Source organism: Hypanus sabinus, unplaced genomic scaffold, assembly GCF_030144855.1.
Source record: "Hypanus sabinus isolate sHypSab1 unplaced genomic scaffold, sHypSab1.hap1 scaffold_378, whole genome shotgun sequence".
NCBI classification, from domain to species: domain Eukaryota; kingdom Metazoa; phylum Chordata; class Chondrichthyes; order Myliobatiformes; family Dasyatidae; genus Hypanus; species Hypanus sabinus.
In genome coordinates, this window is record NW_026781270.1 from 262,353 (window position 1) to 290,343 (window position 27,991).

At 42.4% G+C, this 27,991-nt stretch overlaps 1 protein-coding gene and 1 long non-coding RNA gene across 2 annotated transcripts in view; both read right to left on the bottom strand.

The window, feature by feature from the left end:
• Window positions 1–3,893: 3,893 nt before the first annotated feature.
• Window positions 3,894–9,324, bottom strand: LOC132388686 (uncharacterized). Its single transcript, XR_009510312.1, has 4 exons — window positions 9,105–9,324; window positions 6,853–7,804; window positions 5,210–5,319; window positions 3,894–4,062 (listed from the first exon to the last, which is right to left on the bottom strand). It is a non-coding gene; the product is annotated as an uncharacterized LOC132388686 (long non-coding RNA).
• A 459-nt stretch (window positions 9,325–9,783) lies between these two features.
• The window catches only part of LOC132388683 (zinc finger protein 208-like), a 43,909-nt gene continuing 25,701 nt past the window's right edge, over window positions 9,784–27,991 (bottom strand). Inside the window, exons 3-4 of the mRNA XM_059961057.1 lie at window positions 9,976–13,673; window positions 9,784–9,814 (exon numbers count right to left, since the gene is read on the bottom strand). Coding sequence (XP_059817040.1) covers window positions 9,784–9,814; window positions 9,976–13,307 — 3,363 coding nt within the window. The 5' untranslated portion in view covers window positions 13,308–13,673. The remainder of the gene's footprint in view (window positions 9,815–9,975; window positions 13,674–27,991) is intronic.

Here is a 27,991-nt window from a genome sequence, read left to right on the forward strand (position 1 = left end):
CTGCTAGTTCCTGCCTCATCCCTTCAGTTAGCCATTCCCCAGTTAAGCACTTTCCCATTGCCTGTTTTTATCCTTTTCCATAGCAATGCTGAAGCTAAGGGAGTTGAGGTCACTCTCACCAAAATGTTCTGCCACCTGATCAGGTCCATTACCTATAACTAGATCCGGTATGGCTTCTCCTCTCATCAGCCAGTCCACATACTGTATCAGGAATCCTTCTTGAACACACCTGACAAATTCAGCCCCTTGCAGTCAGGCGGTGTCAGTCAATATGAGGGAAGGTGAAATCACCAATAACTACAACCCTGTATTTCCTGCACCATTCTAAAACCTGGCTGCTTATCTGCTCCTCGGAGTGAGGCATATAGACTACTCCCAGCACACGTGATTGTTCTCTTCCTTTTTCTGATGTCCACCCACACCGACTCAATGGATACGCCCTCTGCAGCATCTTCCCTTTTCTATAGACGTGAAACTTTCCATGACCAGTACTGCTATTCCCCCCCCCCCCCCCACCTTTCTACCTCCCATCCTATTCCTTTTAAAACACCTCAACCTCGGTACCTCCATCAGCCAATGCTGTCCTTCCTCCAGCCAGGTTTCAGTAACGGCCAGTGTCATAACTCCACATACTGATCCATGCTCGAAGTTCATCCACTTTATTCCTAATACTCTTAGCATTGAAATAGAAACATTTCAACCCCTCCGTGGCGACATTTATGTTTTATCTCCTGCCTGTCCTTCCTCACCAACTTAGAACACATAGCATCATGCCCTTGTCCTTGTACCCTAATCTCTGCACTCACATTCTGATTCCCACCCCCTGCCAAACAAGTCTAAACCCTCTCCAACAGCTCTAACAAACCTGGCCGCCAGGATATTGGTCCCTTTCCAGTTCATGTGCAGCCAGTCCACTTTGACCTTTCCCGGAAGAGATCCCAATGTTCCAGAAATCTGAACCCATTTCCCCTGCACCAACTCTTCAGCCACCCATTCAACGGCCATGACTTCCAGTTCCTACCCTCTCTGCCAGCAATCCTGAGGTTACCACCCTTGCTTTTTAACTTTTATATTAACTCTCTATATTCCTTCTTCAGGACCTCATCCCTACTCCTATCTATGTCATTGGTCCCCACTCGGACCACAGCTGACTGCTCACCCTCTTTCCTGAGAATACCGAGAACTCGATCCAAGAAATCACGGACCCTAGCACCAGGGAGGCCACACACCATCCAGGATTCTCGATCTTTCCCACAGAACCTTTTATCTGTCCCCGTGACTATCGAATCCCCAATCACTACTGCTCTCCTCTTTTCCCTCCTTCCTTTCTCAGCAAATGGGCCAGTCACTGTGCCAGAGACACGACCAGTACAACTTGTCCCTGGTAGGTCATCTCCACGAACAATATCCAAAACAGTAAATTTATTGTTGATGGGAACGGCCACTGGGGTGCTCTGCTCTCTCTGTCTATTCTCCCTCCCTCCCCGGACAGTCACCCAGTTAGTTACCTGTCTCCTGATTTTTAAGGGAGACTGTCTCCTTGAAACTTCTACCTATTACTGCCTCTGCCTCCCGAATGATCCGAAGTTCATCCAGCTCCAGTTTCCTAACTCGGTTTGACAAGAGCTGAAACTGGATGCTTCCCATGCTGGTATAGTCATCAGTGGCAATTGTGTTGTCCCTGACTCCTACATCCTACAATCGGAGCACTGGACTGCCCTACCTACTACCTCCATCACCAACTCCTAAGTTAATTAAATTAATTAAAGAACCTTACCCAGCCTTACCCACTGGGAGCAAGTTCGTCCTCCACCTCTGCTCGCCAAAACCTCTCGAATCAAAGCCTCAAAGCTCCACTGCTGCTCTGGCCCCACTCACTCACTGGCCGCTCTACTTGATCTACCCCTCTTTTTATTTGTTTGTTGAGCTACTCAATTTACGATTACCCAATCAGACTGCTTGGTCACCTGCCCTCGATTGCCCAGTCAGCTGCTTTCTGCTGAGTCTGAACTATTCAAATCTTTTCATTATTATTGTCCAAAATAACAAGAGTACATCGAAGTAAATAACTCTTAAGATGTGTAAAGGAAAAAAAAACATTGTTTTAAAGATTGAAAAATATGGTGACACAAAAAAAGAAAAGAAAAGAAAAACACTAAAGCAAAGAAAAGTGAGGAAAAAACATATTAAGCGTTCAACCCCGGAGCCATGCGCCATGCAAAAAGCTTCTGAAGATAACCAGCAAACCGCCAGCAAGAAAAAAAATACAATTAGGTCATGGAGAAAATTATCAATTAACTTCAATGGTAATAATGAGCAAATGAAATCCTTCTTTTATCATAATCAAACACAGGTTCAAAGGCTCGACTTCTAATTTTCTCCAAACTAAGACGTAGCATCGCTTGAGAGAACCATTGTAACAGAGTAAGAGCTGACATACCTTTCCACTTCAACAGAATGGCTCTCCTAACTATCATTGTAACAAAGGCAATAACATGTTAGTCAGACAAAGAAATAGCTTGGATATTTTAAAGAATTATTCCAAAAAGTACAGTTAATTTGTTAGGTTGTAAATTAATTTTAGCGTTTTAGAAATTGTAGAAAAAAACTGACTTCCAGAACCGTTTCAGTGTAGAACAAGACCAAAACATCTGTGTCAGTGTAGCTGGCTCACTTTTACATCTATCACAATAACTGTCAAAATTAGGAAATATTTTAGCCAATCTCTCCTTCGTCAAATAGTAATGAGTACAACTTTAAACTGAATCACTGCATGACTAGCACAAATCAAAGAAGAGTTAACCAACTTCAGAATCCGTGTCCAGTCCTCCATCATTAAAGACAAATTAAGTTCCAATCTTGTTTAATCTTAAATAAAGGACACTTATCCCATTGTAATAGTAAATTATGAATTCTTCCAATGGAACCCTTCATCAGTGGGTTCATACTCGTAATAGTACCTAACAAGCCGGCATTCAATATGTAAGGAAAATTAGTTAAATGTTTTTGTAAGAACTGTCTAACTTTAAGGTATTGTAAAAAGTATGAGTAAGAATGAGAATATTTATCAACTAATTGTTCAAAAGACAGCAGTCTATCTTCTTTAAATAGATTCAAAAAAGAATTAATGCCTTTATTTTGCCAAAGTAAAAAAATTGGATCACTCAAAGAATGCTTAAAAAAATTCAATAAATTAAACTAGATTAAATAATTACGGAATTGGAGCCAAATTTGTAAAGAATATTTAATCAAAGGGCATAAATTTAAATTAGCAACTTTAGCTAATTGTATAGGTAAAGCAGCTCCCAATAAAGAGGTTAAATAAAACTGTTTCACAACTTTCAATTCCAAATCTACCCAAACTGGCCATTTGTTCTTGTCAACCCCGTGAAACTAAAAGGACATATATTGCACATTAACAGCCCAGGAATACATTCTTAAGTTAGGCGAAGTAAGACCTCCATCCTTTTCAATTTTTGTAAGTGACGTTTACTAATTCTTGGTCTTTTATCATTCCAAATAAAAGATGAGATAATAGAATCAATCAGATCAAAAAAAAAACAGGGATATTCTGAAATAAATATAACAATTTTGGTAAAATCATCATTTTGACTATATGGATGTGACCAACAAGTGAAGATGTAAGTGGGTTCCAGCCACTAAATAAATACTTCATAGAATCTACTCAGGGAACAAAATTAGCTTTGTAAAGATCCTTTTTTTTTTAAACAGATTATAACGCATAAATATCTAAAAGAATCCATAATGTTGAATGGAGTATTACATATATGGAAACAGATTAATTTAAAGGAAACAGTTCATTTTTATTAAAATTTATTTTATATCCTGAAAAATCTCCAAATTCATTAAATAATTTTAGCAAGGCAGGGAGATTCTTTGGGATTAGATATATAAACCAGAAAATCGTCAGCGTAGAGAAATCTCATTCACAAGAATCCCATGAAGATCTTTAGCTTCACGAAGAGTGATACCAAGGGATTCTAGTTTTAAGTTAAATAACAAAGGACTTAATAGACAACCTTGTCTTGTCCTCCGTGAAAACTGAAAAAAGAGATCTACAATTATTAGTAATAGCAGAGGCAATAGGAGTTTTATATATCATTCTAATCCAATTTTTTTACATTAACACCAAAACCAAATTTCTCCAAAACATTAAACAAATCCTTCCATGCAAATTGATCAAATGCTTTTTCAGCATCTAGAGACGACACGTTGTGGGGTTTTAAAAGAAGACGGGTATATAATGTTAAATAATCTCCGAACATTTGAAAAGGAATAATGGCCGTTTCTAAAGCCTGTTTGATCTATAAAAATAACTTTACCCAAAAATTTTCCAACCACTTGGCCATTATCTTTGACAGGATCTTAGCATCATCATTCAGTAATGAAATAGGTCTATATGAGGCACGATCAGAATGACTTTTATCCTTTTTAAGAATTAAAGCATTAGAAGCGTCATAAAAAGTAAAGTTTAAATTGCCTTTCACAAAAGAGTCCTTAAGCATTTCCTACATATACCAAGAGAGAAATTTTCCATCTTTTTTATATAATTCTACAGGGTAGCCATCAAGTCCAGGGGCCTTACCAGATGCCATTGAAAAATTAGCTTTATGAATGTTGGCTTCAGTAATTTGGGCATCAAGAGTTTTTTGATCCTTAACTGAAATTCGAGGAAAAACAATCTTCCATAAGAAAAAAAAAATCATTTTAAAAGAATCGACTGGAAATTTAGATTTATAAAGATCATTATAAAAACCTTGAAAAATCTTATCAATGTCTTCATATTCCCAAGCCAGGGTACCATCTTTCCTACAGATTTTCAAAATTTGCCGTTTTGTTCAGGCCATTTTTTATTGAGATACAAGCAGTTTGTTGTTTTTATCTCAAAACATACAAAATTGACGTTTTAGCTGAAGCTAATAGTCTTCAATAGGATGAGTTAATAATAAATTATATTGTGATTGAAGTTCCATCCTTTGTTAAAATAAGTCAATATTAGGGGAAATAGCATAAATATTATCCAAGTCTTTAACTTGCTTTGAAATCTTATTAATTCTACTTTATCCTGGTTTTTCAGGTTAGCAGATTAAGAAATGATCTGACCACCTTAAAATGCTTTAAATATATCCCATATGATTAATTTAGATGTACCCCATATAACATTAAAAAGAAAAAAAAAATATTTTACCTGGTTTTCAATGAAGCGAACAAAGTCTGAATTCTGCAATGATGTCTGAGACAGGCGCCAAGGTGGGTGGGCAAGGATTGCATCATCAAATTCGAAAGACAAACTGAAAGCTGCATGAGCAGATAGAGCGATAGTGTCATATCCACAATTCTTAAAACTAGGCAAGAAGCAAAGGTCAACTATAATATAATCGATCCTTGAATAATTTTCTATAAACATGCGACAAAAAAAAATCTCTATCATCGGGGTGTAAATATCTGCATAATTCAATCAATCCAAAAATCAGTCAAAAAGGAATTAATAAGTAATGCAGAGTGATTTGGAAATTACTGGTTGGTTGAGCTCATGTCAATCAAAGGATTTAAACAACAGTTAAAATCCCTGCCCATTATCTACATATATTCATTTAAATGAGACAGTAAAGTAAATACATTTTTTTTAAAAAAATCATCTAAGTTAGGACCGGACAAATTGACCAAAACAGCTTTTCTGTTACAAATTACCCCATTAACAATTAAAAATCTAGTAAATAATCTGACTTAATATCCTCTTGAATGAACAAAATACTGGATTTAATAAAAATAGACACTCCTTTAGTTTTACTTTGAGAAGTGAAGTGAAATTGCAAACTCTTCCACGATCCAAAAAACCTATTTTGATCTCCCGCCTTGATATGTGTCTCCTGGGCAAAAATTGTATCAGGTTGAAATTGATTGATGATTTTAAAAGTCTTTTTACATTTGATAGGATGATTCCAACCACGTACACTCTAACTTATTACATTAATCTGTTTAGATTCCATACTATAATTTTATTCTACTTTACACATGTGCCGAGCACAGACCAATACGGGATGATCAAAAATGGTGGCGATGGAGAATACAACCACACAGAAAACACACATGCTCCGGAACCAACCAATGGGAAAAAAACCCTAATTCTAACCCCATCCCACTCCCCCCACAGCCCAGAAAAAGCAGGCATCCTATGATAGGAAACACAGCCAAGACTGCTCTGTCTGTCCAAAAGATTAAAAAAAGTTTCTCTATCCCTCCCCCGTTAAAAAATGGAACCCACTGACCTTGTAAGAGGAACGACAAAGTCTCAACAAAGGAAAATGTTTACATTCCAGCATCTACAAACTTTCCCATGTTTTATTTAATCTTTTTTTAAACAGAGGAAACCAAAAAATTGTTATCTCTTAGAAAGTGAAAAACAGTTCCATCTTAACATTAACATTAAATCCCCTAAAAAAGCTTTAAATTCAGTTATAAGATGCAATAATATTCATTATATAAAAAATACTAATATATTGAAAAGAATTTTAAAAATAAGCAGTTATTAAAATGTGAAACATATTACCTAGAGAAACCAAGCATAGTGTTTAATAACAGAATAACAGATCAACACAATCTTTAAAACTAAATATTATACAAATAATTGAAACCTCCACTAAGTATATATAAGAAAAGGAAATATCCCCATTAGTAGGAAAAACTACCAGTTAGTTAATTAAAAAAAAAACACAAAAAGTATCAAACCAGATATTAGGTTAAAGGACTAAGTCCTTTTATGTGCTTTTTCTTCGTCGAATGTCCAAATAACCATTTAAACAGTCATACTTGAACCATAAATCTTCTTACCGAAAAAAACAATGATCTGCAGTAATAAACAAGTCCCCTAATCTTCTTTTAATAATCTCTCAATGAAGTGTCCAAGTAGCCTTCATAAATCTTCTTTCCGAAATGCTATTATGCAGATAATGTGCCAGACAGTTCAATCGGCAGTCGCAGCAGGTGTAGTTTAAACAAATGCCAGTGCAACTTTAGGATCACAAAATGTACGAGGAGGAGAATTAGGAGGAAGAACTTTAATCCTCATTGGGTTACGCAAGGAAGGAAACAATTTCTTATCATATCCCTGTTTCATTACCAGAGTAAATTTTAATCTTTGTTCCATTACCTCCTTAGAAAAATCTTCATAAAAACCTAGCTCAGATGTCTCAAATCTAAAAACTCTGTTTTCTTGCCTGTCACATTATTTGACCTTCAATCTTAAAATATTGAGAACAAACCAGAACAGCCCTTGGTTTATTTGGATCTTGAGATCTCGAAGTGTTCTGTGTGTTTTTTCTGTAGTTGGCGGCTGTGATAATATAGAAGGAAATAAGGTATGAAAAAGCTTACCAATGTAAGCAGTTAAAACTCCATTTTCAACTCCTTCTTGCAGCCCAACAATTTGTATATTCCTTCGGCGAGACCTAGTTTCCAGGTCTATAATCTTATTTCGATATCTTTCCAAACGAGTCTTACTTTATTTTACTTCCAAGCAATTTTTGCTTAATTATCTTCAATTCCTCTTTGTGTGTAGTGACTTGTGCTTACAGGTCCTTAAGTTTTCCAAGAAATGACATCATTTCATTACTATTCTTTTCAAGTTAGTCTTTAAGTGAACTGTTTCCAAGCCATATCTTCAGCCCACAATGGCATTTCATCAGATCCTTCCTGTTGCATCTTTCCTTTCCCGTTGCCTTTATCACTAGGTTCAGACAAGTACTTCCCACTCCTCAAAGACACATTGTTCCCCTTCAAGAATCTGCAAATGAAGATATTAAATTTGGTTTAAACTAGGGGGAAAGGGACAAAATTAGGAGCAGCTCAGAAACTGATGTTACTCCATTTACAGACAAGCGCAGCCTCCAGGAGCTATTCAAATCTTGATTGACTTGATTGCACAATCCATCTGCCAAAACTACTTGAGCCAAAGCTTCAAAGCTCCAGTTCTTCACTGGCCACACTCCACCCCAGTCAATATTAAACTCCAGTCCCATTGAAGGTAAATATGCAGTAGAAGAAACTCCTCCCATGCCCAGAACTGGATGCGGTGAGCAGCAGCAATAATTGTAGAGTTCAGCACTGATAGTCACTCTCAAAATAGCTTTAGCAACAGTGATGGACAAATATCCAGCATGCAGCTTATTGAAACTTTCTCCCCTGTGTGAACCCGGTAGTGTGTCACAAGTGTAAAATGCTGTGAGATTTCATTGCTAATGTAATGGTCTCTCTGTTATGTTTCACTGCAGAGCAAATGGTTTCTCTGCAGCAGCGATGTTTAGCTTATGACTAGAAATAACAGGGTTTTGGAGTGCCTAGCTATCCAATGAGAGAGATATTGTTCTTTCCTGTGAGTCTGGAAGGTAGATTTTCACGGTCTTTTGCCAGGGAGAGATGAGAAGACACGAATGGAGAGAAAGGGCAATTTTACTTTTATTGTTTCCTTTACTAATCCTATACTCAAAGTAAGAATTCAATAGCTCAATTGTTTAATCGCATATTGTGTAGCACTTGTTATTTTTGGGGTACTGATTTGTAACAGGGGACACATCATGCAGCATTCACACAAACAAGATTTCTTAGGTTTGGCCAAGCTCAGGGGCTATCACCCCCTATATTAAGTTGCTAGCTGAAGCAAGAGTTACATAAGGTTAAATGACCTGAGTGAATCGCTCCCCACATTCACAGAAGGTGAATGGCCTCTCCCCACTGTGAACTCAATGATACACATTTGGTTGATTTTGCTGACAGAATTACTTCCCAAAGTCTCAGCAGCTGATCAGCCTCTCTCCTGTGTGAACTTGCCTGTGTGTCTGTAGATGAGATGACTGAGTCAATCCCTTCCCACACACTGAGCAGGTAAACGGCCTCTCCCAGTGTGAACTCGCTGATGTACCTTCAGTTTAGATGAGCAAGTGAATCCCTACCCACAGTCTGAGCAGGTAAACGGCCTCTCCCAGTGTGAACTCGCTGATGTACCTTTAGTTGGGATGAACAAGTGAATCCCTTCCCACAGTCTGAGCAGGTGAACGGCCTCCCCCAGTGTGAACTCGCTGATGTACCTTCAGTTTCGATGAGCAAGTGAATCCCTTCCCACAGTCTGAGCAGGTGAACGGCCGCTCGCCAGTGTGAATTGACTGGTGTCTCAGTAGGTGAGATGATTTAATGAATCCCTTCCCACAGACTGAGCAGGTGAATGGCCTCTCCCCAGTGTGAACTCGCTGATGTACCTTCAGTTCAGATGACTGAGAGAATCCCTTCCCACACACTGAGCAGGTGAACGGCCTCTCCTCAGTGTGAACTCGCTGATGTACCTTCAGGTCGGATGAGCAAGTGAATCCCTTCCCACAGTCAGAGCAGGTGAATGGCCTCTCCCCATTGTGAACTCGCTGATGTACCCTCAGGTCGGATGAGCAAGTGAATCCCTTCCCACAGTCTGAGCAAGTGAACGGCCGCTCGCCAGTGTGAACTGACTGGTGGCTCAGTAGGTGAGATGATTTAATGAATCCCTTCCCACACACTGAGCAGGTGAATGGCCTCTCTCCAGTGTGAACTCGCTGATGTACTTTCAGTTGAGATGACTGTGTGAATCCCTTCCCACAGTCCGAGCAGGTGAACGGCCTCTCCCCAGTGTGAACTCGCTGATGTACCTTCAGTTGGGATGAAGAAGTGAATCCCTTCCCACAGTCCGAGCAGGTGAACGGCTTCTCCCCAGTGTGAACTCTCTGATGTTCCTTCAATTTAGATGAGCACGTGAATCCCTTCCCACAGTCTGAGCAGGTGAATGGCCATTCGCCAGTATGAACTGACTGGTGTCTCAGTACGTGAGATGATTTAGTGAATCCCTTCCCACAGTCTGAGCAGGTGAATGTCCTCTCCTCAGTGTGAACTTGCTGATGTACCTTCAGTTGAGATGAGCAAGTGAATCCCCTCCCACAGTCTGAGCAGGTGAACGGCCATTCGCCAGTATGAACTGACTGGTGTCTCAGTACGTGAGATGATTTAGTGAATCCCTTCCCACAGTCTGAGCAGGTGAATGGCCTCTCCCCAGTGTGAACTCGCTGATGTACCTTCAGTTCAGATGACTGAGTGAACCCCTTCCCACACACTGAGCAGGTGAATGGCCTCTCCCCAGTGTGAACTCGCTGATGTATCTTCAGTTTAGATGAGCAAGTGAATCCCTTCCCACAGTCTGAGCAGGTGAACGGCCTCGCCCCGGTGTGAACAGACCTGTGCAACTGTAGGTGAGATGATTTAATGAATCCCTTCCCACATTCTGAGCAGGTGAACGGCCACTCCCCAGTGTGAACTCTCTGATGTTCCTTCAGTTTAGATGACTGAGTGAATCCCTTCCCACAGTCTGAGCAGGTGAATGGCCTCTGTCCAGTGTGAACACGCTGATGTATCTTCAGTTGGGACGAAGAAGTGAATCCCTTCCCACAGTCTGAGCAGGTGAATGGCCTCTCCCCAGTGTGAACTCTCTGATGTTCCTTCAGTTTAGATGACTGAGTGAATCCCTTCCCACACACTGAGCAGGTGAATGGCCTCTGTCCAGTGTGAACACGCTGATGTATCTTCAGTTGGGACGAAGAAGTGAATCCCTTCCCACAGTCTGAGCAGGTGAATGGCCTCTCCCCAGTGTGAACTCGCTGGTGTTCCTTCAGTTTAGATGAGCAAGTGAATCCCTTCCCACAGTCTGAGCAGGTGAACGGCCGCTCCCCAGTGTGAACAGACCTGTGCAGCTGTAGGTGGGATGGTCGAGTGAATCCCTTCCCACAGTCTGAGCAGGTGAACGGCCGCTCCCCAGTGTGAACAGACCTGTGCAGCTGTAGGTGGGATGGTCGAGTGAATCCCTTCCCACAGTCTGAGCAGGTGAACGGCCGCTCCCCAGTGTGAACAGACCTGTGCAGCTGTAGGTGGGATGGTCGAGTGAATCCCTTCCCACAGTCTGAGCATGTGAATGGCCTCTCTCCAGTATGAGCTCGCTGATGTCCCTTCAATTCAGATGAGCAAGTGAATCCCTTCCCACAGTCTAGGCAGCTGAACGGCCTCTCTCCAGTGTGAACTCTCTGATGTTCCTTTAGTTTAGATGAGCAAGTGAATCCCATCCCACAGTCTGAGCAGGAGAATGGCCTCTCCCCGGTGTGAACTCGCTGATGTACCTTCAGTTGGGACAAAGAAGTGAATCCCTTCCCACAGTCTGTGCAGGTGAACGGCCTCTCTCCAGTGTGAACTCGCTGATGTACCTTCAGATGGGATGAAGAACTGAATCCCTTCCCACAGTCTGAGCAGGTGAACGGCCTCTCTCCAGTATGAGCTCGCTGATGTCCCTTCAATTCAGATGAGCAAGTGAATCCCTTCCCACAGTCTAGGCAGGTGAACGGCCTCTCTCCAGTGTGAACTCGCTGATGTTCCTTTAGTTTAGATGAGCAAGTGAATCCCTTCCCACAGTCTGAGCAGGAGAATGGCCTCTCCCCGGTGTGAACTCGCTGATGTACCTTCAGTTGGGACAAAGAAGTGAATACCTTCCCACAGTCTGTGCAGGTGAACGGCCTCTCTCCAGTGTGAACTCGCTGATGTACCTTCAGATGGGACGAAGAACTGAATCCCTTCCCACAGTCTGAGCAGGTGAATGGCCTCTCCCCAGTGTGAACTCGCTGATGTATCTTCAGTTTAGATGAGCAAGTGAATCCCTTCCCACAGTCTGAGCAGGTGAACGGCCTCGCCCCGGTGTGAACAGACCTGTGCAACTGTAGGTGAGATGATTTAATGAATCCCTTCCCACATTCTGAGCAGGTGAACGGCCACTCCCCAGTGTGAACTCTCTGATGTTCCTTCAGTTTAGATGACTGAGTGAATCCCTTCCCACAGTCTGAGCAGGTGAATGGCCTCTGTCCAGTGTGAACACGCTGATGTATCTTCAGTTGGGACGAAGAAGTGAATCCCTTCCCACAGTCTGAGCAGGTGAATGGCCTCTCCCCAGTGTGAACTCTCTGATGTTCCTTCAGTTTAGATGACTGAGTGAATCCCTTCCCACACACTGAGCAGGTGAATGGCCTCTGTCCAGTGTGAACACGCTGATGTATCTTCAGTTGGGACGAAGAAGTGAATCCCTTCCCACAGTCTGAGCAGGTGAATGGCCTCTCCCCAGTGTGAACTCGCTGGTGTTCCTTCAGTTTAGATGAGCAAGTGAATCCCTTCCCACAGTCTGAGCAGGTGAACGGCCGCTCCCCAGTGTGAACAGACCTGTGCAGCTGTAGGTGGGATGGTCGAGTGAATCCCTTCCCACAGTCTGAGCAGGTGAACGGCCGCTCCCCAGTGTGAACAGACCTGTGCAGCTGTAGGTGGGATGGTCGAGTGAATCCCTTCCCACAGTCTGAGCAGGTGAACGGCCGCTCCCCAGTGTGAACAGACCTGTGCAGCTGTAGGTGGGATGGTCGAGTGAATCCCTTCCCACAGTCTGAGCATGTGAATGGCCTCTCTCCAGTATGAGCTCGCTGATGTCCCTTCAATTCAGATGAGCAAGTGAATCCCTTCCCACAGTCTAGGCAGCTGAACGGCCTCTCTCCAGTGTGAACTCTCTGATGTTCCTTTAGTTTAGATGAGCAAGTGAATCCCATCCCACAGTCTGAGCAGGAGAATGGCCTCTCCCCGGTGTGAACTCGCTGATGTACCTTCAGTTGGGACAAAGAAGTGAATCCCTTCCCACAGTCTGTGCAGGTGAACGGCCTCTCTCCAGTGTGAACTCGCTGATGTACCTTCAGATGGGATGAAGAACTGAATCCCTTCCCACAGTCTGAGCAGGTGAACGGCCTCTCTCCAGTATGAGCTCGCTGATGTCCCTTCAATTCAGATGAGCAAGTGAATCCCTTCCCACAGTCTAGGCAGGTGAACGGCCTCTCTCCAGTGTGAACTCGCTGATGTTCCTTTAGTTTAGATGAGCAAGTGAATCCCTTCCCACAGTCTGAGCAGGAGAATGGCCTCTCCCCGGTGTGAACTCGCTGATGTACCTTCAGTTGGGACAAAGAAGTGAAAACCTTCCCACAGTCTGTGCAGGTGAACGGCCTCTCTCCAGTGTGAACTCGCTGATGTACCTTCAGATGGGACGAAGAACTGAATCCCTTCCCACAGTCTGAGCAGGTGAACGGCCTCTCTCCAGTGTGAACTCTCTGATGTTCCTTCAGGTTAGATGAGCAAGTGAATCCCTTCCCACAGTCTGAGCAGGTGAATGGCCTCTCTCTAGTGTGAACTGACTGGTGTGCCATTCGGTTAGATGATCGAGTGATTCATTCCCCACAAACTCAGCAAATGACCAGCCTCTGCCCAGTGTGAACTGACTGGTGTGTCCACAAGTGGGATAACTGACTAGATCCCTTCTCACACTTACAACAGGTGAATGGCCTTGTCCGGTGTGAACTTGCTGATGTACCTTCAGTTGAAATGACCGAGTGAATCCGTTCCCACTGCCTGAGCAGATGAATGCATTCCCCCCGTGTAAAATGACCGGCACGCCAGTTGTTCTGATGATCGAGTGAATCCCTTGCTCCTCTTCCTAAATATCTGGACAGAGACAGCAAAACTGGCGTGTTGTGTTCGAGATTCCCATAGACAAATTCCTTGTCATATTTAACCTGTAAAAAGATTTACAAAATCGATCAATGGGTGTGGGACAACATTTCAGATGAGATCACTTGAGTTGGCAAGGTGTGAGCTGACATCACACTGTTACAGTAAAGTTCAATCCAAGTTGGAGAGAGAAATCATCTTCTAACTGGGCACAGTGCTGGTATCTGGAATGATCATCAAACTCTCTGATGCTCTTCCAGAATCTATAACATAGGGGCAGTTCTGCCATTTCCAACCTGTGATCTGGCTCAGTTGTCTCTCTCCATTGGTTTTATTCCCTGTTCCCAATGAGCCGCATCGGTGCTCATTGCCTGGTCCCACAGGAACTGAAACACTCTCTACGCACCCACCATTTTCTGTGTAAAAAAACTTACCCCTGACATCCCCTCGGTATCTACTTCAAAGCACCTTAAAACTATGCCCCCTTGTGTTAGCCATTTCAACCCTGGGAAAGAAACCTCTGACTATCCACACGATCAATGCCCCTCATCATCTTATCCACCTAAAAAAAGTCTCTAAACATAAACAAGGAAATTATACATTGCTTTGAGGATTTATTAGAAGTCTACAAAACTATGAGGAAAACGATAGGTTAAATGCCAGCAGCTCTTTCCACTGAGGTTGGGTGGGATGACAACCAGAGTTCATGGGTCAGTGGGGAAGGTGAAAATTTGACAGGAATATGTGGAAAAGCCCTTCACTGAAATGGTCGCGAGAGTGTGGAATGAGATGCCAGCACAAGTGATGAATGTGAGCTCGGTTTCACCATTTAAAAGAGGTTTGGATGGGAGCCTGGATGGTAGGGGTATGGAGGGCAATGGTCCCGGTGCAGGTAGATGTATTAGACAGCTTAAATGTTTTTTTGGCATTGACTATATGGGCCAAATAGCCTGTTTCTGTGCTGAACTTTTCCATGTTTCTGTGATGGAGAAGCAGGGCTAACTTGCTTCAAAGGGAAAACAAGTTGGAGTGACAATGGAACAGCAATGGCTGAAGTTTCTGGCAGCAACTCGGGAGTTGAATGATCGATACTTACGAAAGAAGTGGAAGCATTGGAAAGGCAGGAGGACACAACAATGGCTGAAAGGAGAAGCCAACCAGAAGGCAAACAAAAGAGCAAAAACTATTGGGAAGCTTTTAGGAACCAACAGAAGACGACTAAAAAAAATGTCAGATGAGCTCAGGAATTGGAATGATGATTAATGAGTCATCGTTAATGAGTCTTGGCAGCACCCAACAGTCTGAGGCATTTAGAGGAACAAAATATCCGGGGCCTCAATATCTCTTGAGAACCAAGGTTCCCTGCACCAGTTACCTTTCAGCTTTTATTTTGACAGGCACATAAAAACCCACACACTTAAAATTTCACTTCTGAAGGCCTCCCACTTACAACTACTCCTTTGCCAGAACACAGCCTGTCCCAAACCACACTTGTCAGATCCTTTCTGATACCATCAAAATTGACCTTTCCCCAGTTTAGATTCTCAACCCATGGTCCAGAACTCTTTTTCCATATTTACTTTCAATTTCATGGCATTATGATCACTAATTCCTGTTAACAGCCCTGGGTCATTTCCTAACAGCTTATTGCACAATTTACGTCAGGAATTCTACGTCCTGATTAAGGGCACATTTGACAAACTCTGCCCCTTCTAGTCCTTTCACAGTATGGGAATCCCAGTCAATATCTGGGAAGTTAAAATCACCAACTGAATCAACCTTTGTTTCTTGGCATGGTCTGTGATCTCTCTACAAATTTGTTGCTCTAAATCTCTCAGACTGTTGGGTGTAACCAAGTCCCAGTAATGGCTACAATATCATATTTCCCTGTCCTGAGCTCATCTGGCTTTCCTACGATGCTTCTTGCATTGTGATATACACAGCTCAGCACATTCATCGCACCATGCTCAACCATTTGATTGCTGACTCTGTCTTTGGTCTGAACAACATCTGACTGGTGTCAAGAAAACAACCTCTCAATCATTGTCACAAACCCAAAGGAGCTAATTGTGGATGACAAAAGGAATGGGGACAGGCTAACCCCTATTGGCATCAATGGATCTGGGGTTGAGAGGGTCACCAAGGATCTGACATGGTCTGTATATACTAGCTGTGTTGTGATAAAAATACAACAGTACCTCTTTCACCTCAGACGGTTGAAGTTTGGGATGGGGACCCAAATCCTTAGACCTTTCTACAGGAACACAAATGAGAGCATCCTGACTGGCTGAATGACTGCCTGGTCAACTGCACTTTCCTTAATTGCAAGAACCTACAGAGAGGGGTGCGCATAGCCTAGCACATCTCTAGATGTGAACTTCCCACTATTCAGGACATTTGCAGAGTCAGGTGTGTTAAAAGGGCCCGAAGGATAATGAGGACCCAATTCACCACAACCACAAACTGATCCTGCTGCTACCATCCCGGAAACGGTACCACAATAAAAGGACCAACGGGCTCCGGGAGAACGTCTTCCACCAGGACATCAGACTGATTAATTGATTTCTATGTCATATTGACTGCCCTATCTACATACTATTTGTTATATATTACTATAAATGACACATTTAGACAGAGACGTAAATTGAAGATTTTTACTACTCATGTAGATGCAGAATGTATGTAATAAATTCAATTCAATTAACCCTCTCCACTATCTGTTCTGTCATTCTGGTTACCGTTCCCCCGACAACTTACTTTAATCACATCACCCCTCCCCCCACACTATCATTAGAAAGCCTTACCACGAGGATATTCATTCCTTCTTGTTCTGTTCCCCTAACTAACGAATCCCATATCACCCCTTTGACTTTCCTCTGCTAATAATCCCCAACAGTTTCTAAAGTGGTCCACCTGTTGTTGTGTGGGATGGTCACAGGAGTATTATGTGAGGGATGTTTAACCTCATCCCTTTCCTCACTTTCACCCAGTTTCTGGTGTCCTGTACCTTGGGTATAACTCACCTCACTTCATGTCATAGCTATCACCCCCTCTAACTCCTGGATGATCCAGAATTCATCCATTTCAAGTTCCAACTCCTTAAACTGCATGGTTACAAGCTGCAGCAGGATGCACATCTTGTAGGTGAGGGCATCAAGGACACTGGAGGACTCCCCACCTTCCCACCAATGTCCCCTCTAACTTGTAATGACCAGTGGACACATAAATCTCGTAATGTGCATTTTTTTAACCCAGTGACAACATGTGCACAGTGCATTTTATATAGAGAGGTATTCATTTTAACAGCTTGCAAAGCATTGTCCATAAACACTTTGATCTCTGAGTTAGATCAAGTTCATCTGCACTCTCACACAACCTATGTAGTAGACTTGTAACGGGTATTGAAAACTTTTCTCACCAGGGCTTTTGCACTTTGTCCATATGCGATTTGCTTGCTAAATTACACTTTAAAATGTCAGATTTCCAAATATCACTACACTTCTTCGCACTTGTAAATTATCCAGCAACTACTGCATCGCCACAATAACTACAGGTAACATGGGTATTTCCCCTGAGCACTCCTGAGGAATTGAGGATATATAACAAAATCATTTTGATCCTTTGTAACCTCTGGCTAAAAGAATAATTGGGACTGAATAGGAATTTTTGAACTTAAGTGAACTCTGTCTTCAGCGGTTAACTAAGGCAGACACATTCCCATTTTCTCTCTGGCTTACAGAGAGACACACTGAGAGCTGATAACATTATACATTATACCCTCGTTAGTTGATAACATTATACATTGTACCCTTATTTGAGTAAAGGGATGAGGACTCACTGAAAAGGACAGGAATGAACATCTGTCTGTAACTAAGTCAGGGCCTTGCAAAGGGAATAACTGATAAGGACAGAACAGCACGTGCATCTGCAATTAAAACCTTCATTTAATGAACTCTCTTATCTAAGTAATTAAGTTTTGCACCAACAGACTTGATGAGCATACCAGTTCAAATAACATCTTGCAAATAGTAATGTATGGGGCTTAGTATGTATAAATACACGACTGTAACCTGACTGCTTACGTGCCTTCCCTTTGACAACTGGGTCTCCAACTCCTACAGGAGAATGCGCAATAAACTGTGGTGATGATAGCTGGTCTCTCATGTTTTATTCAGATTCAACTTTAACATTTGGTGTCACGAACAGGATCCCAATATAGGGAGTGCCAAGCAGACGGGCTGAGTAAGTGGCTGGACCACTCTGGGGACTGCGGAGACTGACCGGGCGCCCAATAGGTATTTTCTCATTCTCCGTTAGTTCCTTTCGAGGTACGGTCCCTCGCCCAAGCTGATCGCATACCTTGACGGGATCGGGAAAGAATCTGTTGGGAGACTTGTATAAGGTGGGCAAAATTTTACTGAGGAGGCAGATGGGCCGGGTAAATTTTAGTAAGTGGGCAGGAGGTGGTCCCAGGTAAATTTATCAATTTAACAGGAGGTGCCAGCCATGTAAATTTATCTGCTTGTTAATTGAACAGAAGGCTTTGTGCTGGGTAAAGAACATGGGTCAATTGCAGTCGAGTGATATGGGTGGGACAACAGCAGCCCAACACAATATGTGTGAGAGTTTTCCAGACAAGGGAAAAGATTTGCGAATGTTGAGTGCAGCACTGAATAAGAAATTGGGGAACAAAATCTGGCCACCGGGGGGGAGCCTGGGATATTACCTCGTGAGAACAAGCAGTAAATTTGATATGGAAAAAGAACTGTGGAAAGAAGTGGAAATTACTGAAAAGGGAATGGAAGGATAAGGCAGTTGAAAAGTGGAACAGTACATTATTAGCAAGTTTGAGGAATAATGCATGTGACAAAGGGATCGAGGTATGCACTGCAGAAGGAACACCAAAGGTTGGGAGAGGCTGAAAGCGGAGCATGAAAGGGTGGATGGACACCGAAAACGAGAGTAGGGAAAACAACGTAAGCAAATCAAGGCCGGCCTACATAGGAACATCAGTATGAAGTTCTAACTGATAAGTGAAACAAGGGATACCAAACATATGACTGGCATACCGACCCTGTTTGAGGACAGTGACTTTGATGCTGAATGCATAATGCGACTCCGCAAGATTTATTCGCTCTGCTGCATGATTCTCTCAGCTGATGAGGGGCGGAAACGGAAGGCAGATACCAAAGCTACCTGGAGTTACAGTTGGGAAACCATAATGAGAATGAACAGACAGACCGGATTATTCAACCCTTGGAAAGGGCTCTCCAGCAACCTGCATACATCACTAAAGTACATCAAAGCAAACCTAAGCCTGCAGAATCTATGACCCTCCAGGGTGCTCAACTGAGGAAAGCCAATATTATGCACCCCTCGAGGGACAGAAGTTCCCAGTCACGGTGATTGGAGAGGTTAAAGGAAAAGAGGTCAGCGCATTTCTCCCTATAGTTCTGGATTTCCTTTGGCGACAGACAGAACTGATGCTTCCCTATATCACTGTCTGGGTTTGCCCTGGGTGAAAGCCAAAGAGCCCAGAGTTCAATTCAGAAGCTTCAAAGAACATCTAAACAAGTCTGATGCATTTTGGAAACAAGTCCTGTGGACTGATGAAGTTAAAATAGAACTCTTTAATGGCAATGAGCAAAGATATCTTTGGGGAAAAAAGGGTGCAGAATTTCATGAGAAGAATACCTCTCCATCTGTTGAGCATGGGGGTGGATCGATCATGCTTTTAGCTTGTGTTGCAGCCAGTGACACAGGGAACATTTCCTGGTAGAGGAAAGAATTTATTCAATTAAATACCAGCAAATTCTGGAAGCAAACATCACACTGTCTGTAAAAAAGCCAAAGATGAAAAGAGGATGGCTTCTACAACAGGATAATGATCCTACACATAACTCAAAATCCACAATGGACGACCTCAAGAGGTGCAAGCTGAAGGTTTTGCCAAGGCCCTCACAGTTCCCCAACCTAAACATCATTGAGAATCGGGGGATAGACCTCAAAAGAGCAGTGCATGCAAGATGGCTCAAGAGTCTCACAGAACTAGAAGCCTTTTACAAGGAAGAATGGGCGAAACTCCCCCAAACAAGAATTGAAAGACCATTAGCTGGCTACAAAAAGCATTTACAAGCTGTGATACTTGCCAAAAGGGGGTGTTACTAGGTGTTGACCATGCAGGGTGCCCAAACTTTTGCTTCAGGCCCTTTGCCTTTTTTGTTATTTTGGAACTGTAAAAGATGGAAATTAAAAAAAAAAAAATTCCTTGCTTAAAATGTGTGATCTTTAACTTACGTCTTTTGGAAATCAGTTCAACTTTTACTCGTTTAACAGTAACAGAAATTTTGACCGGGGTAACCAAGCTTTTGCATGCCATTGTAATTGAGCAGGCCTCTTTTGAATCAGCTGTCTCTGCCCAGAAGGCTGAGCTGTTTGCTCTGACTCCTGCCTGTGTCCTAGCAACAGACTGAAGTGCGGACTTTTACATGGACTCCCGTTAGGAACTGACTACGGGGCTTTAGGGATTCCTGACATCCTCTGACCACCCCATTAGTAATGCTACCTTTGTAAACAACTACAGCTACCTCGAGTTTTCACTATTATTAAATGTGCAGCCCATACTGGGGAGTTTGATGAGATGTTCCAGGGTAATGTTCGGGCTGATGCAGCGGCCAAACAGACAGCCTTGAATCTCACACTTTTAGTCCCCTGGGGAACCCAGCAAGCTCCTATTAGTCAAAATCTAAGCACGGGTATGCCAGACATGGGGGAAATACGTAACTAACAGGGGGACCCCCCTGAAGGAGAGCGCAAACTATGGTCCCAAATGGGTTTCCACCTGGAACCTCAGACCAATTTATGGGTGACCCCTGCGGGACAGCTCCGTGTTCCCTCTGTGTTCGTACCTATTTTGATAGATTATGTACATAATTGTACACGCTTGTGCAAGGAGGGAATGGTTAATACATTATTACAATCTTGACTTCCAGAGAGCAGCTGAAAAACCAGCCAAAGCATGCTTAAATTGTAAAAAAAAACAGATGCTGGAAAGGGGATGCCTTGTGGTTCGGGAACTACCCCCTTGCCTGGTGGACCTTTTCCTTGCTTGTAACTTCAGTTTATAGAATCACCTGAGTACATTGTTATAGGTGTTGCTCAGTGATAGTAGATGCATTTAGCAGATGGATTGAAGCTGTTCCTACAACTAATGATACCACTATGACTGTTGTGAACATATTGCTAAAAGAAATAACTCCTCGCTATTGTTATATACTTGTGCCATGACAGTGGTACCCTTGTCACGTGACTGGGGTTGAAGCTATACTGGAGGTAATGGTCTTGTGACGGTGGAGTGATGTCATTTTCCCGCCAGTAGAGATCATGTGACAGGTTTTTTTTATTAACAGGTTATAAAAGGAAGACCCCACCCTGTGAGGAGGGGCAGTTCGTGGCTGGATTTGCCAAGTTGACTTCATGCCACTGCGTGATTTAATGCGATGACGCAGTTTAGTTGAAGGATGAAGTTTTTATCTAATGCCTAAAGTTTAAAAGGTCATTGCCAGCTGTTTCTTTACAATACTACTAGTTGAGAATCAGTGGAGAGTGAGGATCGGAGTTCGGGAGTTAAAGATCGAGGAGAATCTATTTCGACGGTGAAACAGGTTCGACCTTATTTAATCCTTATTTGGAAGGAATTCGTTGACTGTTCTCGTGTTAATCTCTGCGAGATAGCAGAAGATTGTGATAAAGGAAAGGTCAGTGCCTTTAAGCCGTTTCATTTCGTAAACTCTTTGTGGGAAAAGTTTGACGTCGGGGATCGAAGCAGAACAACGTGAAAGAGAATTTAAATCGTCTTATAAAGTCTCTCCTTTTAATTGGACTGTGAGCATTTCTGAACTTTTGGCAATACTACTTTAAAGAACTGTTTTTGCAACATCGCTTTAAGAACTGTTTAAGCTGCCGCACAGCAGCTGTTTCCGGTTACGTTAGTGTTTGTTTACTTTTGGGGGGTTTGTTTACAGTGTTTAATAAAAGTGTTGTTTGTTATATAATCCGTTGCCTAACTCATATATTTATTGTTGCCTGAATACGTAACATAAATATGGGGGCTGCGTCCGAATTGGATCGTTTGAGCTTAGATGGTTGCTAACTTTTGAATCGGTGTTTTGGAAAAGGAGAATACTAGATTCTTTTGTTTGATTGGCTTGTGAGTGGTATTCGGCAACAATGAATATTGATGAGTTTCTGGTTTCGCCAGTCGCGGGGTTCTTAGTGAAGGCAAAAAAAACTGAGGTCTCTGAGATAGCTCGTAGATTGCAACTTAAAAGTATTTTGACGACTACATCTATGGCTGTCATACAGAGAAAAATCGCGTCACACTATGTGGATTCGGGTGTTTTTGATGTATCTATTTTAGAGTCGTTTCCAATAAGTGCTCTGGAGATGCAGTTACAAATCGAACAAATGATGTTAGAGCGTTGTAAATTAGAGGCTGAACAAAAGCAGAGAGCATTTGCATATGCAATGGAGGAATTAAGGTCTGGGAAGCAGTCTTCTGCTTCTAGAAAACCATTTGTTGCTAGTCAAGAAATTAAATTGGTCCCTCCATTTAGTGAAACAGAAGTGGAAAGATATTTTCAACATTTTGAAACTATTGCTCGGATATCAGAGTGGCCGAGAGATAAACGGTCAGTGTTGTTACAGAGTGTAATTAAAGGCAAAGCACAACAAGTTTACACAGCTTTAACTGCTGCACAAGAACTTGATTATGATATTGTGAAAATGCATATTCTAAAAGCATATGAATTAGTCCCAGAAGCTTATAGGGAAAGATTCAGAACTCTGAAAAAGTCTGGGGATAAAACCTATGTGGAATTTGCCTACGATAAAGCTATGTGTTTTGAGAGATGGGTTTCTTCTATAAATGTAAATGGGGACTATGATAAATTGAGAGAGCTGTTTTTAATGGAGGAATTTAAAAGAAGCATTCCCGTTGAAGTAAGGACCTACTTAAATGAGAGGGATACTGATAAATTGCAAGACTGTACTAGATTAGCTGATGAGTATGTTTTAATCCATACGAATAAATTTCCTCAGGGCTTAATTTTTAAGAGGAAAAATAACATGGAGACTCAAGGTAAATCAGAAATTAAATCAGAAGTTAATGAGAAAGGTAAGGAGGAAGGAAAACCAGTTTGTTTCTGGAACACCAGAAAGTCAGTTTGGTTTTAATTGTAGCTAGTGTAAGAAGCCTGGCCATGTCATAGCTAACTGTTTCAGCTTGAAAAAGAAAGAGAAGGAAGCAGTTCCAGATGCTTGTGTGCAACATACTGAAGCACCTGTAAAGTTACAGGGTTTGATAAACACAAATGAGGTTTTGTTACAGGCTGACCAAGTTAGGAAGGGATATGATCATTTTATAACTGAAGCTTTTGTATCTTTGAAAGAAGGATCTACTCTGGTGCCAATAAGAATCCTTAGGGATACTGGAGCTTCTCAATCACTGATGTTAGACAGTGTGTTTAAGTTTAAAGAGTCTGATACTCGTGAGGTAAATTACATAAAGTAAATTTAAAGTCAGGGTTCGTTACAGGATTTGTTAAAGTACGATTACAGCATAGCTTACCTGTGAAGGGTATTGCTTTATTGTTAGGTAATGACTTGGCAGGTGGACAAGTTTTTCCTGAAGTGCATTTGACAATGGAGTCAGAGGAACCAGAGTTGAATTCCAACACAGATTCTTCCTGTATTGTGACTAGAGCTATGGCTAAAAAGATTGACGTGCAAAATGAGGTTGTTACTCAGGACTGTTCAACTTAGGATTCGAGTTTTGCGGATGTGTCAGAGACTTTCTTATCTTCGTTGATTGATCAAGATTCTTGGGGGAAGTCTGACTATGAAGATTTATCTCTGTCTCGGAAGGAGATGATAGCAGAGCAGAATAGAGACTCTGAGATTATAAAATTAAGAGAGCAAGCTTTACTAGGTAGTGAAATTGAGAAGGTGCCATTAGGATATTACTTGGAAAAAGGGGGGTTGATGAGGAAGTGGAGATCACCTACAATTCCTGCAAGTGAGGATTGGAATGTTGTTTACCAGGTAGTTGTACCGAAAGATTATTGAAATGAGATTTTGACTTTAGCTCATAGTGTGCCTTTCGGTGGACATCAAGGGGTAAGGAAAACTGTGGACAACATTTTAAAACATTTTTACTGGCCTGGTCTAAGAAAAGATGTGGCGATGTTTTGCAAAATGTGCCATACTTGTCAAATTGTGGGTAAACCAAACCACACCAGTAGCTCCATTACAACCTATTCCAGCACTTGGTGAACCATTTTCTTAAGTTATTATAGATTGTGTTGGTCCATTACCAAAGACAAAAACTGGTTATCAGTATTTGTTGACTATTATGTGTACTTTGTCTAGGTTTCCAGAGGCAGTACCACTTAGCCAATATAAGCCACTTAGCCAGTACCACTTAGCCACTTAGCCACACCACTTAGCCACTTAGCCACTTAAGTTAGTACCACTTACCAATATAAAAGCTAAAACAATGACAAATTGAAAAATATAAATTATAAGAATTATAAAATTCTTCACTTATTTTGGATTACCTAAGGAGATACAAACTCATCAAGTTTGTTTACTTTTGGGGGGTTTGTTTTCAGTGTTTAATAAAAGTTTTGTTTGTTATATAATCCCTTGCTGAACTCATATATATATTGTTGCCTGAATACGTAACACTATGGACTTTCAGAAATGATAAGTTCGGACAATGGGCCAAAATAAATGAGGAAATCTGTAAAGAACTTGCTATAAAACAGCAGTTCCACTGCACCCATCATCTGAACGCAGCAACATTGGAACGAACCAATGGTACTTTGAAAGATAAGTTGGCAAAACTTACACAAGAAACTGGATTGACCTGATTGAAGGTTTTACCCTTCGTCCTATTCCAGATGAGAATCACGCCATCAAGTTAGACAGGGCTATCACTGGCAGAAATTATCTACGGGCAGCCCATGAGAACCCCATGGGGACCCCGACCTTGTCTGCCGCTCCTCCCTGAAAGCTTACCTGCAACATTGGATATTCATACCTTGGGGGAGGAGATGGGAAAATACTTATGCAAAGTAACTAACACTCTCCAAAGCTTGCATTCACAGGTACGACAGGCCTATCGAGAGGATGAACCCCAAACTACAGGTGACTACTCCACCATCCAGCCTAGAGAATTGTCCTGCTCAAGAACTGGGATGATAAGAAGTTGGGACTGAACTGGAGAGGACTGTCCCAAGTGCTACTGACAACACCTCCTGCAGTGATGGTGGAAGGGCAGCTCTGGCGGATACATCGAACGGACTGTAAACAAGTTCCTGGCAGAACTGATAAGACTGAATAATGTACTGGTTAATGCTGATTTTAATGACCCTAAGGGAACCTGCCCCTGTCTTGGGAGGCCCCCAGTTTAACAGTTTCCTGTCCCTCTACCACACCTATGCTAAGCAAGTTGAGCGGGGAGCATGTTGGGTATGTGCCGGAATTCTCCAACAGGGTAAGACTATGTCAGTGGCGCCCCTGAATACTAGCGCAGTCAATTCGGTTCTGGTGTTTTCTGATAGCCGTAATGGTAGCATTGTCAATGGCACCATATCCAGCTCTGGAAGAGGAAACTGGGGATGGTGTTGCTTTGAGTGTTGGAGTCGTAGACCCCTCCAAGCTATGGCCGGGGGTAGGAGTTACGTCTCCAGCAGTGGCTAGTGTTACGTACTCGTGACACATGACAGTGGTACCCTTGTCACATGACTGGGGTTGAAGCTATACTGGACTTGAGGTATGGTCTTGTGATGGTGGAATGACATAATTTTCCCGCCAGTAGAGATCATGTGACAGGTTTTTTTTTTTACAGGTTATAAAAGGAAGACCCCACCCTGTGAGGAGGGGCAGTTCGTGGCTGGATTTGCCAAGTTGACTTCATGCCACTGCGTGTTTTAGGTGATGACGCAGTTTAGTTGAAGGATGAAGTTTTTATCTAATGCCTAAAGTTTAAAAGGTCATTGCCAACAGGTTCTTTAGAATTCTGCTAGAGACAGTGGAGAGTGAAGATCGAAGTTCGAGAGTTCAAGGTCGAGGAGAATCGCTTTCTACGGTGAAACGGGTTTCAACCTTTGTTTGATCCTTATACGGAAGGATTTCGTTGACTATCCTCGTGTTAATCCCTGGGTTTTACCAGAAAGGATTGAAGGTAGTGAAGAAGGAAAGGTCAGTGCCTTTAAGCCGTTTCGTTTCGTAAATTCTTCGTGGGAAGTTCGACGTCGGGGATCGAAGCCAAGCAACGTGAAAGAGAATTTAAATCGTCTTATAAAGTCTCTCCTTTTAAATGGACTGTGAGCATATCGAACTTCTGGCAATACCACTTTAAAGAACTGTTTTTGCAATATCGCTTTAAGAACTGTTTGGGCTGCCGCACAGCAGCTGTTTCCGGTTACGTTAGTGTTTGTTTACTTTTGGGGGTTTGTTTTCTGTGTTTAATATACGTGTTGTTTGTTATAATAAACCCTTGCCGAACTCATATATTTATTGTTGCCTGAATACGTACACTAGTACTGCTTGCTGGTGTAACCAGAATGAGAGTGCACCCTATCAAGTGGGAAATAGTAACTGTACCAAGAGTCAAACTAATGATACCCCTGAACCACTAAATGGAACTTATTGGCTTTGTGGAAATAGGGCCTACCCCTGGCTGCCGGGAGAAAGAACAGGGCAGCGGCATGGAACCACACCCAAATTCGCCAAACAGTGCGACAGAATCAGGTGGTCCATGACTTTATATTAGCAGAAAAAGGTGGGACCTGTGCTATCACAGGTAACGAATGCTGTACTTAAATCCCTGATGAATCTTCCAATATTACTGACCTGTCTAAAGGCATAATCGAAGAGATTCAGAAAATTCAAGATGTTGGCAGTAAGCTACATAATTTTGGGACCAGTAAGGCAGGGGGGGTGGCCCTGGCCCTTCAACATATTCAAGGACTTCTGGAGGTTGTTTTTGCATTTCGGAAGTCTGATTGTATTAATTTTGATTATTGGCTGTGTCCTACAGAGCCTTTGGCCATGTTTTGTATCATGTTGTAGAAGCAGAACCCCATAACCATATGCCCTCTGCTTTGCTTTTACTTTGGCTTTGACTTCTTTTGTCAGCCACGGATGCATCCTTTTTCCTTTCAAAAATGTTTTCTTCTTTGCAATATATCTGTCTTGCACCTTCCTCACTTCTCGCATAAACTCCAGCCACTGCTGCTCTGCCGTCATTCCTGCCAGTGTCCCTTTCCAGTCAACCTTGGCCAGTTCCTGTCTAACGCCACTGTAATTTCCTTTACTCCACTGAAATACCGACACATCGGATTTTGGCTTCTCTTTCTCAAATTTCACAGTGAACACAATCATGTTGTTATCACTACCTTCATTTCCATCTCTCAAATCACCTCTGGTTCCTTACACAATACCCAATCCGGTACAGCCGATTTCCTGTTGTAATTTGTAGTCCACATCACTGCAGCTGTTTAGAGGCCTGTAGATAACTGCCATCATGGTCCTTTTACCCCTGCGATTTCTTAGCTCAACCCATAAAGATTTCAGAAATGTCACTCCACTCTTCAAGAGGGAAGAGAGGCAGAAGAAAGGAAACTATAGGCTACTTAGTCTGAGAGTGGTTTGAAAGATGTTGGAGTCGATTGTTAAGGATCTGAGTTCGGGACACTTGGAGGCACAAGATAAAATAGGCTGGACTCAACATTGTTTCTGCAAGGTAAAATCTTGCCTGATGAATCTGTTGAGAAATAATAAGCAGAGTAGACAAAGGAGAATTGGTTGATGTTATGTACTTGGATTTTCAGAACTTTGACAAGGTGCCACACATGAGGCTCCTTAACAAGTTCTGAGCCTGGTTGGGCAGCGATGAGGAAGGATCTGATCTCAAGTTTGTATAAATCGAAAGGCGTTTGCAGTGGGAAAGGGCCGGGACCCACCCAGACGGCTGGACAGTCTGGGCCATGAATGTAGGATCAGTTAGTTCTGGTTCCCCAAGCAGTGAAAGTGGATGTCGGTAACGAGGATCTGTTTACGTGTATGGGTGTGGGGTAAATGGTGGGAAAGTTGTGGGGTTACTGGCGGGGTGGAGGGAGTTTGTGGATGTGGGTTATCGGACACAGTGTGACCCGGGAGGAAGAGTCTTAGGGCAGATCATGTTGTGAGCAAAGGAGGATCAGGTCCATTGCATCAGACAGCTTTCAGGAAGCAACAAATATCTCTTTATATTACTCACTGTCTAATCTTTCTACTAACATTGTGTTTGTCACAGAGCCCAGAGTCTGGGAACAGC